Source organism: Pseudophryne corroboree, chromosome 5, assembly GCF_028390025.1.
Source record: "Pseudophryne corroboree isolate aPseCor3 chromosome 5, aPseCor3.hap2, whole genome shotgun sequence".
Classification (NCBI taxonomy): Eukaryota; Metazoa; Chordata; class Amphibia; order Anura; family Myobatrachidae; genus Pseudophryne; species Pseudophryne corroboree.
Genome location: NC_086448.1, coordinates 446,835,860 through 446,852,369, shown reverse-complemented (window position 1 = coordinate 446,852,369; position 16,510 = coordinate 446,835,860). Strand labels below are relative to the sequence as shown.

The 16,510-nt window shown below is 46.9% G+C and overlaps 1 protein-coding gene across 1 annotated transcript in view; it reads right to left on the bottom strand.

Moving 5' to 3' along the window:
- Window positions 1-16,510, bottom strand: part of LOC134929613 (dynein axonemal heavy chain 5-like) — an 837,675-nt gene that overhangs the window by 232,103 nt on the left and 589,062 nt on the right. The window contains exons 61-62 of the mRNA XM_063925200.1: window positions 3,785-4,003; window positions 3,481-3,657 (exon numbers count right to left, since the gene is read on the bottom strand). Coding sequence (XP_063781270.1) covers window positions 3,481-3,657; window positions 3,785-4,003 — 396 coding nt within the window. The remainder of the gene's footprint in view (window positions 1-3,480; window positions 3,658-3,784; window positions 4,004-16,510) is intronic.

Sequence of the window (16,510 nt, the reverse complement as noted above, 5' to 3'; positions counted from 1 at the left end):
TTGATCATGCGATAGTGTCCATAATTCATATTAAATCACACAGTAGTATCACTTTACCTTATAAACATTACTCCACACGGTAAAGCCCCTTATTCACATTACATCACACTGAATTGCTCCTTATTCACATTACACCACACCATATTGTTCTTTATTCACATTAGACCACACAGTAATGCCCTTTCTATATGCAATGACACATAGTAGAGCACCTTATACACATAATACCACACAGTAATGCCCCTTACACATTATGACAACCTTTATTAATGCCCTTTTACACATAATGTCCCTTACACATATGCCGCACATTATTAATGCCCTTATACACATAATGACACACATAGTGCCCCCTACACATTTGCTGCACATTATTAGTGCCCCTATACACATAATGACACACATACAGTAGTACCCTGTTACACATATGCCGCACATTATTAATGCCCTTATACACATAATGACACACACAGTGCCCCTTACACATATGTTGCACATTATTAATGCATTTTTACATGACACACATAATGCTCCTTACACATATTCTGAACACTACTGCACAACCAACCCACTCACATGCACACAGCACTCACACTGCCACTAACACTGTGACCTCTGCCTCTGCTTGGATACAGATGTGTCCTCATAAATCTTGCCTCAGTGCTAATGTCGGGCACCTTGTTTTTTTAATGAAAATGCATCTTATTTGCATTGCTATGTGGCTAGGATGCACAAGCAGCTTCTGCTGATTAAAATGATATGCAGCATGCCTATATACTGTTTGAGACTGTGGCTGTATCTGCATACGAAATGCTACACACAGAATATAGGCATGCTGCACACCATTTTAATCAGCAGAAGCTGCTGATGCCCCTAGGCATATCAAATGCCCTAGGCAATTGCCTAGTCTGCCTATGCCTATGGCCGGCTCTGACTATGGGCAACACTTCCACTTGTCTGTTTTAGAAGCTTTAGTAATACCCCTTTTACACCCCGAGGCGGGTCACACCAGGAAGCCTGACATGGGTGCTTCCCGGCTGCGAACCGCCTCAGGCCCTTTGCCGCTGCTGTTTCCAACCCGGCATATTGCTGGGTTGGTGACATCACCGTTGATGCGGCGGAGGGCAGCGCTTAGAGATCACATGATCTCCAAGCGCCGCCCGTCCAAACAGAGTAAACGGGAAATGGGTCGCATCGACCAGGCTTCTCGTTTACACAGCATAACGAGCCGGGTTGAACCGTGTTCCAACCTGCAAGCTACTCGAGTTGGAATACCGGGTCACTGGACCCGGATTATTCCAACTGGCCCATTTTACACCGCTCAGCATTATGGGTTATGCACACTCATGTGCAATAGCCCGTGTTCAAAGCTGGCGGTGTAAAAGGGGTATAAATCTACCTTTATATTTCTATCCCTTTTGTTGTAGTCCTTATGGTCGGTAGACTGGGACAGTCTGTTATCCATTAACACAAAAAAAGGAAATATCATACTTGACAAGTGTACTGCATTTATTTAGCATGGTTAGAGGCCCTAAAGAGATATACAATACTTAAATGTTGAAAAGTAAGAATGCTTTAAAAAAATAGAAGTGTTAGAATTTTTTTTGTGTATGAGGCTTAAAACTGGGTGAGGAACAGCCAAACTCTGCTACAAAGGCGAGGTTGTAGAAGACAGTTTCATGTCACAGGTCATACACCGTGGCAAGACTGAGCCCATCAACAAGCCACAAGGTAGTTATATTGCATCAGCAATAGAAAAATCAGCAATATTGCATATTGCATTAGCTCTCCCAAGCAAAGATTTCAAAGCCGACTGGGGAGTCAAGATGTGCTGTTCAAGCTCTTTTGAAGAGGCACAAAGAATTGGCAATGTTTAGGACCATAGATGCAGTGGTTGGCCAAGGAACCTTCAGACGAAAGATGCATCATGCTTACTTTCCTTCTAAATTAGAAGATGTCCAGCAGTGCCATCAGCTCAGAACTGGCAGAAACCAGTGGGACCCAGGTACACCCATCTACTGTTCATAGAAGTCTGTTCAGAAGTGGTCTTCATGGCAGAATTGTGGTAAAAAAGACAAGCCTTTGATGTGGGAACAAGGCCAAGTGACTCAACTAAGCACAAAAAAAAAAAAAAGGAACAGGGGTGCAGAAAAATGGCAGCAGGTGCTCTTGACTGACGAGTCAAAATTTTAAATATCTACCTGTAACAGAAGGCAGTTTGTTCGCCTAGGAGAGCGGTACAATAATGTGCGTTTGCAGGCAACAGTGAAGCATGGTGGAGGTTCCTTGCAAGTTTGGGCTGCATTTTAGCAAATGAAGTTGGGGATTTGGTCAGGATTAATGGTGTTCTCAATACTGAGAAATACAGGCAGGTGCTTATCCATCATGCAATACCATCAGGTAGACATCAGCAGCAGGACAATGAACCTAAACATATAGCCAATGTCATTAAGAATTATCTTCAGCGTAAAGAAGAACAAGGAGTCCTGGAGTGATGATATGGCCCCCACACAAGATCTAGTCATTAGTTCTCCAAGCTGTTTAAAACAACCTCCCTGCTGAGTTCCTTCAAAAATTGTGTGCAAGTGTACCTAAAAGAATAGATGCTCTTTTGAAGGCAAAGGGTGGTCACACCAAGTATTTATTTGGTTTAGATTTCTCTTCCACTTTGTATTTTGTTAATTGATAAAAATAAACTATTAAAACTTCTATTTTTGAAAGCATTCTTACTTTGCAGCATTTTTCCACACCTGCCTTAAACTTTTGTACCGTACTGTAAATGAGAGACATGATTTCAGTAAGGATAGAGATGAAAAACATGAGATCAGATGAAAAAGGAGATCTGGGAAAATATCTTCTCTCATTAACATAATTTTGTAACAATGACAATAATATAACCATTAACAGCTGTTCTCAAGATTAGAACCCTTCTTTCTAATCAGTTGTTCTCAAGATTAGACCCTATGTAATCAGTCATAATTGCTTAATCACTTATCCAAGAGATTTCTCCCAATGAGAAAATTGTCTGGCCGCTAAATAATTTTTGAATTAAGAGTTTAATATTTTTAAAACTAATTCTTCATAGGTATTAAATGAATAATATAACACATATAAAACCAATCCTGTATTTGTATTAAATGAATAATATAACACATATAAAACCAATCCTGTATTTGTATTAAATGAATAATATAAAACATACAGTATGTATTAAATGAATAATACAACACACATTACAGTGTGGCAGTTAAGCAACATATACTGTATGTGGAGGGCAATGTGAGCAGTACCAGTTGCAGGATGTATTTAAGCTGTGATTGGCTAGTGACAATAAACATACAAATGAAATAATATCGCAACCAGAGATCTACCGCCCAACTCAATAAGGTGTGAGTGGATTTTGACAAAATCTGTGCAAAATGGCTTCATTGCGAATTTGTGAAGCAGCTAAAAAGATCTTCACCTGTGTAACATACTTACATCACTGTATGGTATTCTGTTATGGTTCATCTCCTTCTTCCATAGCTGTAGTAAGAAAGTACGGTACTCCTGGTTAAATGGGCCACTATAGGAGAGGAAGCCAGTGGCCAAAAGAACATCCCCTACTAGTCGAATGATTTGATTCTGAAAATTTTTGCTGCTTTCTGTCCATCGCACCTAGGAGGGAAGAATTGAAAGCACTTATGAGTTCTCATATGTCCCTTTATTTGTTTGGAAAACAATAACAAGTAAAACTCTAGTTATATAATCAGCCAAAGGCTGAATCATGAGATAGGTTTCTTACTTTCTCCCCTCCAAGCCCCTCAATCAGTGCCGTAGCATTGACCATTTTCCTCCTGCATGCATCTGCATCATCCAGCAGCGTCTGCTTCTCCCTCATTGCTGCATCATACATCGCTTGCACGTCGTCCAGTTCTCTCTGTTTGGCATCAAGTTGGCTCTGAGCATTATTCAACTCTGCTTGGGCAACTGCAAGCCTGGCTCCTTGCAGCGTCAAGTTAGCCTAGGAAAGAGATAGTACAGTATGTGCAACTGGATGGTTTTGCAGAGATCACGGCATTTTCCCCTCACTCCGTATTCAGGGCCGGCAACAGAAATCTTGGGGCCCGTTACACTGATATCTCTGGGGCCCCCCTCCCCTCCGTCCCACTCCCTAAATATCCCTAACCTGCATGTGCCAATACAGGCATCACCAAATACAAGGCACTAGATTTGTGCATATACTGAAACACTACAATACATAGATGGAAAACACACAACAAAAGTGCACTGTGTCCGTTACTGGAGCACAAACACACTTATACACATACCTACATACATACACATCACATATACTGTATACACACACACACATACTGTGAAGCAGACATAGACTGTCCAGAAAGGACTCACTGTCACCACAGCTAGGGTGTCTCTCTCGTGTGTAGCAATGCGGGGAAGCTGCTGCAATCTTCTCCCTCCGAGTGTCACACACCAGTGGCCAGGCCGGCAGCGGGAGGTTGTGCACAGCTTCTGGACTGCTCCTCAGCGGAGGCAGGAGACAGGGAAGTGCCGGCGGGCCAGCCTCATGACGTCACGACGTTAGTGCCACGGTATGGGACCATACCAAGTGACAGGGTAAGGAGGGGGAGGCGCGGAAGGAGGTATTGCGGCTTCTGACTGGACACTTAATTAATTTTTTCGGTGACTGGCAGCTGGGCAGGCATTCACTTCAAATAGGCAGTGCGTCCTATATTTTATTTCCCTGATTCATGGGGCCCCTCCAACCCTCGGGGCCCGGTACAGGTGTCCCCTTTGACCCCCCCTGTCGCCGGGCCTGTCCGTATTATAGAGGCATCATCACCTAAAAACAAAACGTTTTTGCAGCTCTGTAACTACAGTGTTCCTAAACTGTATCCAGTATTTCTCTGAAGTCCTAGTGGATGCTGGGAACTCCGTAAGGACCATGGGGAATAGACGGGCACCGCAGGAGACTGGGCACTCTAAAAGAAAGATTAGGTACTATCTGGTGTGCACTGGCTCCTCCCTCTATGCCCCTCCTCCAGACCTCAGTTAGAATCTGTGCCCGGCCAGAGCTGGGTGCTCCTAGTGGGCTCTCCTGAGCTTGCTAGAAAGAAAGTATTTGTTAGGTTTTTTATTTTCAGTGAGATCTGCTGGCAACAGACTCAATGCTACGTGGGACTGAGGGGAGAGAAGCAAACCTACCTGCGTGCAGCTAGCTTGTGCTTCTTAGGCTACTGGACACCATTAGCTCCAGAGGGTTCGAACACAGGGCCTGACCTCGATCGTCCGTTCCCAGAGCCGCGCCGCCGTCCCCATTGCAGAGCCAGAAGACAGAAGAGAAGGAGATGAAATCGGCGGCAGAAGACTCCGGTCTTCATTAAGGTAGCGCACAGCACTGCAGCTGTGCGCCATTGCTCCCACTGCACACCACACACTCCGGTCACTGTAGGGTGCAGGGCGCTGGGGGGGGGGGGGGGCGCCCTGGGCAGCAATAAGAATACCTTTTGGCACTAAATACACATAATACAGTCTGGAAAACTGTATATGTGTAAAAAGCCCCGCCATTAAGCTATACAAAACGCGGGAGAAGCCTGCCGCTGAGGGGGCGGGGCCTTCTTCCTCAGCACACCAGCGCCATTTTCTCTTCACAGCTCCGCTGGAAGGACGCTCCCCAGGCTCTCCCCTGCAGTATCCTGTACAAGAAGGGTAAAAAAGAGAGGGGGGGGCACATACATTTAGGCGCAAAAAGGATAAAAAGCAGCTATTGGGAAAAATCACTCATTATAGTGTAAATCCCTGTGTTATATAGCGCTGTGGTGTGTGCTGGCATACTCTCTCTCTGTCTCCCCGACGGACTTTGTGGGGTCCTGTCCTCAGTCTGAGCATTCCCTGTGTGTGTGCGGTGTGTCGGTACGGCTGTGTCGACATGTTTGATGAGGAGGGTTACGTGGAGGCGGAGCAGGGGCAGATAAGTGTGGTGTCGCCCCCGACGGGGCAGACACCGTATTGGATGGATATGTGGAAAGTCTAACAGACAGTGTCAACTCCTTACATAAAAGGTTCGATGACGCAGCAGCCTTGGGACAGCCGGGATCTCAGCCCGCGCCTGCCCAGGCATCTCAGAGGCCATCAGGGGCTCATAAACGCCCGCTAGCTCAGATGGTAGACACAGATGTCGACACGGAGTCTGACTCCAGTGTAGATGAGGATGAGACAAATGTACAGTCTACAAAGGCCATCCGATGCATGATTACTGCAATGAAAAATGTATTGCACATTTCTGATGTTAACCCGGTTACTACCAAGAAGGGTATTATGTTTGGGGAGAAAAAGCAGCCAGTGTCTTTTCCCCCATCTGATGAATTAAATGAATTGTGTAAAGAAGCGTGGAGTTCCCCCGATAAGAAACTAGTGATTTCTAAGAGGTTACTGATGGCGTACCCTTTCCCGCCAACGGACAGGTTACGTTGGGAAACATCCCCTAGGGTGGACAAGGCGCTCACACGCTTATCAAAAAGGGTGGCACTGCCGTCTCAGGATATGGCCGCCCTAAAGGAGCCTGCGGATAGAAAGCAGGAAGCTATCCTGAAGTCTGTGTATACACACTCGGGTACTATACTGAGACCTGCTATTGCTTCAGCATGGATGTGTAGTGCTGCAGCAGCATGGTCTGATACCCTGTCAGACAACATTGATTCCCTCGACAGGGATACTATTTTGCTAACCATAGAACATATAAAAGACGTCGTCTTATATATGCGGGATGCACAGAGGGACATTTGCCTGCTGGCATCTAGAATTAATGCAATGTCCATTTCTGCCAGGAGAGTTTTATGGACTCGGCAGTGGACAGGTGATGCTGATTCTAAAAGACACATGGAGGTTTTGCCTTATAAGGGTGAGGAATTGTTTGGGGACGGTCTCTCGGACCTCGTATCCACAGCAACAGCTGGGAAGTCAACTTTTTTACCTCAGGTTCCCTCACAGCCTAAGAAAGCACCGTATTATCATGTACAGTCCTTTCGGCCTCAGAAAGGCAAGCGGGTCAGAGGCGCATCCTTTCTGCCCAGAGGCAGGGGTAGAGGAAAGAAGCTGCACCAGGCAGCCAGTTCCCAGGAACAAAAATCCTCCCCCGCTTCCACTAAGTCCACCGCATGACGCTGGGACTCCACAGGCGGAGCCAGGTGCGGTGGGGGCGCGTCTCCGAAACTTCAGCAACCAGTGGGTTCGCTCACATGTGGATCTCTGGGCTGTACAAATTGTATCTCAGGGATACAAGCTGGAGTTAGAGGCGACTCCCCCTCGCCGTTACCTCAAATCAGCCTTGCCAGCTGCTCCCAGGGAAAGGGAGGTCGTACTGGCGGCAATTCACAAGCTGTACCTCCAGCAGGTGATAATCAAGGTTCCCCTCCTTCAACAGGGATGGGGTTACTATTCCACAATGTTTGTGGTACCGCAACCAGACGGTTCGGTGAGACCCATTCTGAATTTAAAATCCTTGAACACTTATATAAGGAAGTTCAAGTTCAAAATGGAATCGCTCAGGGCGGTTATTGCAAGCCTGGAAGAGGGGGATTTTATGGTGTCACTGGACATCAAGGATGCTTACTTGCATGTCCCCATTTACCCACCTCACCAGGAGTACCTCAGGTTTGTGGTACAGGATTGTCATTACCAATTCCAGACGTTGCCGTTTGGTCTGTCCACGGCACCGAGAGTATTTACCAAGGTAATGGCCGAAATGATGATACTCCTTCGGAAGAAGGGAGTTATAATTATCCCGTACTTGGACGATCTCCTTATAAAGGCGAGGTCCAGAGAGCAGTTGTTAGTCAGCGTAGCACTCTCTCGGGAAGTGTTGCAACAGCACGGCTGGATTCTGAATATCCCAAAGTCGCAGCTGATTCCTGCGACGCGTCTGCTTTTCCTGGGCATGATTCTGGACACAGAACAGAAGAAGGTGTTTCTCCCGGTGGAGAAGGCCCAGGAATTGTCATCTCTGGTCAGGGACCTCCTGAAACCAAAACAGGTGTCGGTGCATCACTGCACGCGAGTCCTGGGAAAGATGGTGGCTTCCTACGAAGCAATTCCCTTCGGCAGGTTCCATGCAAGGATCTTTCAGTGGGATCTGTTAGACAAATGGTCCGGATCGCATCTTCAGATGCATCAGTTGATCACCCTGTCCCCAAGGGCCAGGGTGTCTCTGCTGTGGTGGCTGCAGAGTGCTCATCTTCTCGAGGGCCGCAGATTCGGCATACAGGACTGGGTCCTGGTGACCACGGATGCAAGCCTCCGAGGATGGGGGGCAGTCACTCAGGGAAGGAACTTCCAAGGACAGTGGTCAAGTCAGGAGACTTCACTACACATAAATATACTGGAACTAAGGGCCATTTACAACGCCCTGAGTCAAGCAGAGCCCCTGCTTCAAAACCAACCAGTGCTGATTCAATCAGACAACATCACGGCGGTCGCCCATGTAAACCGCCAGGGCGGCACAAGAAGCAGGATGGCGATGGCAGAAGCCACAAGGATTCTTCGATGGGCGGAGAATCACGTGCTAGCACTGTCAGCAGTGTTCATTCCGGGAGTGGACAACTGGGAAGCAGATTTCCTCAGCAGGCATGACCTCCACCCGGGAGAGTGGGGACTTCATCCAGAAGTCTTCACGCAGATTGTAAACCATTGGGAACGGCCACAGGTGGACATGATGGCGTCCCGCCTCAACAAAAAGCTAAAAAAAATATTGCGCCAGGTCAAGGGACCCTCAGGCGATAGCTGTGGACGCACTAGTGACACTGTGGGTGTACCAGTCGGTTTATGTGTTCCCTCCTCTTCCTCTCATACCCAAGGTACTGAGGATAGTAAGAAAGAGAGGAGTAAGAACTATACTCATCGTTCCGGATTGGCCAAGAAGAACTTGGTACCCAGAACTACAAGAAATGATCTCAGAGGACCCATGGCCTCTGCCTCTCAGACAGGACCTGTTACAGCAGGGGCCCTGTCTGTTCCAAGACTTACCGCGGCTGCGTTTGACGGCATGGCGGTTGAACGCCGGATCCTAGCGGAAAAGGGAATTCCAGATGAAGTGATTCCTACGCTGATAAAAGCTAGGAAGGATGTGACAGCAAATCATTATCACCGCATATGGCGGAAATATGTTGCTTGGTGTGAGGCCAGGAAGGCCCCAACAGAGGAATTCCAGCTGGGGCGATTTCTGCACTTCCTACAGTCAGGAGTGACTATGGGCCTAAAATTGGGGTCCATAAAGGTCCAGATTTCGGCCCTATCTATTTTCTTTCAAAAAGAACTGGCTTCACTGCCTGAAGTTCAGACGTTTGTTAAGGGAGTGCTGCATATTCAGCCCCCGTTTGTGCCTCCAGTGGCACCTTGGGATCTTAACGTTGTGTTGGATTTCCTGAAATCCCACTGATTTGAGCCACTTAAGACCGTGGAGCTAAAATATCTCACGTGGAAAGTGGTCATGCTATTGGCCTTAGCTTCGGCTAGGCGTGTGTCAGAATTGGCGGCTTTGTCATGTAAAAGCCCTTATCTGATCTTCCATATGGACAGGGCAGAATTGAGGACTCGTCCCCAATTTCTCCCTAAGGTGGTATCAGCGTTTCATTTTAACCAACCTATTGTGGTGCCTGCGGCTACTCGGGACTTGGAGGACTCCCAAGTTACTGGATGTAGTCAGGGCTTTGAAAATCTATGTAGCCAGGACGGCTGGAGTCAGGAAAACTGACTCGCTGTTTATCCTGCATGCACCCAACAAGCTGGGTGCTCCTGCTTCAAAGCAAACTATTGCGCACTGGATCTGTAACACGATTCAGCAAGCTCATTCTGCGGCAGGGTTACCGCATCCTAAATCGGTAAAAGCCCATTCCACAAGGAAGGTGGGCTCTTCTTGGGCGGCTGCCCGAGGGGTCTCGGCTTTACAGCTTTGCCGAGCTGCTACTTGGTCGGGTTCAAACACATTTGCTAAGTTCTACAAGTTTGATACCCTGGCTGAGGAGGACCTTGCCTTTGCTCATTCGGTGCTGCAGAGTCATCCGCACTCTCCCGCCAGTTTGGGAGCTTTGGTATATTCCCCATGGTCCTTACGGAGTTCCCAGCATCCACTAGGACGTCAGAGAAAATAAGAATTTACTCACCGGTAATTCTATTTCTCGTAGTCCGTAGTGGATGCTGGGCGCCCGTCCCAAGTGCGGACTCTCTGCAATACATGTATATAGTTATTGCTTAACTTAAGGGTTATTGTTATGAGCCATCTGTTACTGAGGCTCAGTTGTTGTTCATACTGTTAACTGGGTATGGTTATCACAAGTTGTACAGTGTGATTGGTGTGGCTGGTATGAGTCTTACCCTGGATTCCAAATCCTTTCCTTGTTGTGTCAGCTCTTCCGGGCACAGTTTCCTTAACTGAGGTCTGGAGGAGGGGCATAGAGGGAGGAGCCAGTGCACACCAGATAGTACCTAATCTTTCTTTTAGAGTGCCCAGTCTCCTGTGGAGCCTGTCTATTCCCCATGGTCCTTACGGAGTTCCCAGCATCCACTACGGACTACGAGAAATAGAATTACCGGTGAGTAAATTCTTATTTTCAGAATCATGTAACATTAATTTTGATGTTTAGAGTGTAGTGCAATTGTTAACTAAAGCCCCGTACACACTGGGCAATACACTAGACCATATGAACAATGACAATCTTTGTTCATATCGTCTAGTGTGTATTGATGAACGATGCGCACATCCGAGTTTCATTCTCATTCAGGCATTATCTACTCAACATGCAGCTGAATTATAAATATATCTTTGAGCTGCATGTTCGGGTAGTACGGGGGATGATGTTACTGAACGATATCGTTCAATTATATCGTTCAGTGTGTATGCACTGGCGATCTCCCCTAATTAGCAATCTGCGATATAGTGCTGATTGCTAATTAGAAAAGGTCGCCCAGTGTGTACGGGCTTTAGTGTTGGATAAAATACTTTTTTCATAGGTCACAGAAAAAGCTCCTGATCTTTTTAAGGTGCCACACTGAAATACAGTATGCTAATTCACGCGTTGTCCAAGGCGATGAGACTGAGCCAGGAACTGGAGTTTATACCCCTTGGTCTGTGATGATTGGATGTTGCATCTCTGTGAGAACACACCCCGCTGGATTGGGTGTTCAGATCAGCTGTGAGTTAGCTGAAGCACTGTGTACTCCAGGCTGCAGTAGACTGAAAACTGGAACTGGAACTGAACTGAACTGGAAACGGAACTGGAACCTGTAGTTCCACAGTAAGTGATGCGATGGAGAATGCAGATTCCTGACAGTGGGCAAGTGAAATAGCCTTACATCAGAGGTGGTAGAGGCTAAGGCAGTAGAGCAATTTAAACATGCATGGGATAGAAATAAGGATATCCTTACACAGAAATAGGGATCATATAAGGTTTGAGCTAAAAATATGGTAAAAAACAAAAAGGGGCAGACTAGATGGGCCAAGTGGTTCTTATCTGCCATCAAATTCTATGTTTCTACTGTAACTTTAGTATTTACAGCTAACACTGCCAAGCCAAATCTTCTGGTGCAAACAAGGTACATATGCATGCCTCTCAACTTTAGTAACTGTAGATGCGGACCCAGTGTGCCTGTGCCAGAAAAAGGGGTGGAGCCTTGGATAAAGGTGGTGGGGCCTCAGATGGAGGTGGTGTTGCCTCACTTCACACCCCCTGTTATCCTCATGTTAGCTCTCCCTGGCTCCCCCTTCCTCTTTCCCCCCGTGGCCACTATTTAGTGATCACCGGCTGCTTTGCTGAGTAGAAGAGTGGTGTTTACAGGCTCTCACCACTTGCCCCCCCCCCCCCCCCCCCTCCCCTCCTGTGGGACACTTAGTGTGTAAGTGTGTGTGTACATTGACAGACTAGATTGACCAAGTGGTTCTTATCTGCTGTGAAAATGTTATGTTTCACAAGCAGAGATGTGACTGAGCTGTGTATGAATGGGATCAGCACCAATGCATCCCACTCTATAGTACATCAGCTCCTCAATCTGCAAATAATGTTTTCTTATCCATTTACCATTGCTAAAACTGAACACATTTTTCATTTAACCCATGACAGCTTTCAATAGAAAAGTGCTGAAAAGGATGATAGGAGCAATGGCATTTTGTATCTTTCACATTACCAGAATAAATCACAATCACAATATCAATAAACAATTAGGGACAGCTTCCATAAGAGCTGATGCAGCAGTAGGGAGCAAAGATGCTGCTTACTAAAGAAATCTGTTTAGAAGACATAACTGATTATAATGTAATATGTAGTTACAGTCCTGGCAATAAGTTTTGTATAAATAGCTACAACACTGACTGGAATACTTCTATATACAGACTGAGTACAGGGCAGTCTTAACAGCATTGCAGGCCTTGGGCAAAGCAATGCATTGGGGTCTCTGCCCACCCATTAACAGGGAATAAATAAATAAAATTCATAGCATGCCCTTCTTGCAATCCTGCACCATCTCTCCATATGCTTCCATACAGTCAATGGCTATAAGCACTCTGATTGGTGGATAGTTCCAGCCATCCACCAATCAGCATGCTGACAGCCATTCACTGTCTGACTGCAGGCTTGGGGCCATGTAGGCAATGCTGCACTCTGATTGGTGGATAGCTCCAGCCATGCACTAATCAGCCTTCTGAAAGTAATTTACTGTCTTGGCTGCAGGCTGCGAGGCAAGTAGAGAATGCTGCTAAGCTGCACTAACTGTGTGTAATTCACAAGCAGCACAGCTATGCAGCATTCTCTACCTGCCTCCCAAGAAACTCCGGAGGTAACAGCCTTGCTCAAAGGCCTCTTGAATCATGGGCCCCTGGGCAATTGCCCAGTGAGACCATATGTTAAGGTGGTCCTGGTTGAGTCCCCAAAATCCAAAATGATTAGGATCAGGGGACGGATGTAATGCCATCTGAGTTGGCCGGAGATGCGGGTTGCCAGCCGAGACTGGACTTTTTTTTAAAGCGTCAATCATTTACAAAACACGGACAGCATTACATCTGGCTCCAGAAGTATTTTGGATATTGATGTTTCCATATTTTGGAATATTTGCATACCATAATAAGATATCTTGGGTATGGGACCCAAGCCAGGGCAGCAACTGGAGTGGGGTGGGGGAGAGGTGTGGTCTAAGGGGGCAGGTGCCCCAGGCACCATCTTAGAGGTGGCACTGGGACCTTAACGTGCTGGACAAATACAGCACCCAGCCACCCAGAGAAGGAAGCGGCATGGGATTTGTAGTTACATTTTTACTGCTCAGCCCGCTGCCGGAGCTCCGTGTCAAGGGAGCAGTGTGAGGTGGAGCAGGGAGTGGAGTGGCAGCTGCAGGGGGCTGCTGTGGCCACTCTTTTCACCTGTGCAGTTGTTGTGCACAAGGCTGCAGACAGCAAGGAGAGGTGGCCCGGGAAGAAGCCAGCAATTACTAGGGAGAGAAAAGGGCAAGTTTAAATTCAATATCCTACACAGCTTATGTGGGCACCCTGTCAATCTGACAAATTTCTCTTGACATGGGCCTTATAAAGGTATTAATTATCTCTGCAACTCAAGGGGACAATTAAGCTGAACTTCTCTGTGTCACTGTCATGATAAACACTAAATTCAGAAAGATATTTTATTAAAATGTTTTCTGCCAAATTACTATTCTTTAAAGAAAAGTATTTTCATGAAAGTAACATGTACTTGAAAAATACAAAATACAATATTTATGGATAATTATGAATGGGCAAATGAAATTACATGATAAGTTAGAGAGGACTGTGGGTATACTGGGCTAATGTTTAGCTTTTTTACCCAAATCAGTGCCGGTTGATTACCTATCGATGCATTATGTGCCACTGTAGATCCCTGGTACCTCTGCAAACAACTATGAATATACAAGATTAATGGGCTATAAATACTGTCTCCTTCAGAGCTCTATCTCGTCACAGACACACATATTCTTGACTCCTCTGACAGAGCAAAAGGCATCAAGCTTAATGTTCTCCTGCTTTTGGCAGGTCCACCAAGAGGCTTTTATATCTACCCAAGCACCATCCTGAACCAGTTCAACAGAGTAGTGACCCCTGTTAGTCTGTTCCAATAAGATATACATTATCCGCATCGCAAAGTGGTGTGGTTTTTATGGGGCCAAGTCTACATAACACTTCTCTGCTGGATTGGGTATCTGCTGAACAGAGGATGGCTACTAAACCTCTGCAGGTACCCTACAGAAAAGGGATCCAGGAAGTCTGTTTAGAAGTAAAGAATTATAGGGTTCCCATTTACTTGGCCATACATTCTAATCCATTTAAGTCTCTGTCCCATTTTAGGAATAACTGTTGAGTGGATTTTAGCCAACTGGCTACAGCTTACTGGCACTTCCAGCTCATCATGGTTGACCACTTTTGGAGGAAATCTTACAAAGTCTTTGTCTAGCATCCAGTGCAAATTTTCTGTGTGTCCCCAGATGAATGGGCTCTCAGACCAGCTCAGGTGAACAGTTCTTTTCGTGGATGTGATGGAGAAGTAGAAGAGGAATTAACACCATGGGCCGGATGCAATATCAGCCAAGTTTGGCGGCCATGCAGGATGCCGGCCGAACTCAGACATTTTTTTAAAAAGGGCAATCACTTACAGGGCATGGTTTGCCTTGTAAGTGATTGCCCCTTTAAAAAAAAGTCCTACTTCTGCCAGCATCCTGCACGGCAGCCAAACTCGGACAGCATTACATCCCGCCCATATCTATTGGATGTTGAAAAAGGTAAGTTGTTTTCTCTGACGTCCTAGTGGATGCTGGGAACTCCGTAAGGACCATGGGGAATAGACGGGCTCCGCAGGAGACTGGGCACTCTAAAAGAAAGATTAGGTACTATCTGGTGTGCACTGGCTCCTCCCCCTATGCCCCTCCTCCAGACCTCAGTTAGATTTCTGTGCCCGGCCGAGCTGGATGCACACTAGGGGCTCTCCTGAGCTCCTAGAAAGAAAGTTTATTTTAGGTTTTTTATTTTACAGTGAGACCTGCTGGCAACAGGCTCACTGCATCGAGGGACTAAGGGGAGAAGAAGCGAACCTACCTGCTTGCAGCTAGCTTGGGCTTCTTAGGCTACTGGACACCATTAGCTCCAGAGGGATCGACCGCAGGACCCGTCCTTGGTGTTCGTTCCCGGAGCCGCGCCGCCGTCCCCCTTACAGAGCCAGAAGCAAGAAGAGGTCCGGAAAATCGGCGGCAGAAGACATCAGTCTTCACCAAGGTAGCGCACATCACTGCAGCTGTGCACCATTGCTCCTCATACACACTTCACACTCCGGTCACTGAGGGTGCAGGGCGCTGGGGGGGGCGCCCTGAGCAGCAATAAAAACACCTTGGCTGGCAAATATATCACAATATATAGCCCCAGAGGCTATATATGTGATAAATACCCCTGCCAGTATCCATAACAAAGCGGGAGAAAAGTCTGCGAAAAAGGGGCGGGGCTATCTCCCTCAGCACACTGGCGCCATTTTCTCTTCACAGTGCAGCTGGAAGACAGCTCCCCAGGCTCTCCCCTGTAGTTTGCTGGCTCAAAGGGTTAAAAAGAGAGGGGGGGCACTAAATTTAGGCGCAATATTGTATATACAAGCAGCTATTGGGAAAAATTCACTCAATATAGTGTTAATCCCTAAATTATATAGCGCTCTGGTGTGTGCTGGCATACTCTCTCTCTGTCTCCCCAAAGGGCTGTGTGGTGTCCTGTCCTCAGTCAGAGCATTCCCTGTGTGTGTGCGGTGTGTCGGTACGGCTGTGTCGACACGTTTGATGAGGAGGCTTATGTGGTGGCAGAGCAGATGCCGATAAATGTGATGTCGCCCCCTGTGGGGCCGACACCAGAGTGGATGGATAGGTGGAAGGTATAAACCGACAGTGTCAACTCCTTACATAAAAGGCTGGATGACGTAACAGCTGTGGGACAGCCGGCTTCTCAGCCCGCGCCTGCCCAGGCGTCTCAAAGGCCATCAGGGGCTCAAAAACGCCCGCTCCCTCAGATGGCAGACACAGATGTCGACACGGAGTCTGACTCCAGTGTCGACGAGGTGAGACATATACACAATCCACTAGGAACATCCGTTACATGATCCTGGCAATAAAAAATGTGTTACACATTTCTGACATTAACCCAGGTACCACTAAAAAAGGGTTTTATGTTTGGGGAGAAAAAGCAGGCAGTGTTTTGTTCCCCCATCAAATGAGTGAATGGAGTGTGAAAAAGCGTGGGTTCCCCCGATAAGAAACTGGTAATTTCTAAAAAGTTACTGATGGCGTACCCTTTCCCGCCAGAGGATAAGTTACGCTGGGAGATATCCCCTAGGGTGGGTAAGGCGCTCACACGTTTGTCAAAAAAAGGTGGCACTGCCGTCTTAGGATGCGGCCACTTTGAAGGTACCTGCTGATAAAAAGCAGGAGGCTATCCTGAAGTCTGTATTTACACACTCAGGTACTAGACTGAGAC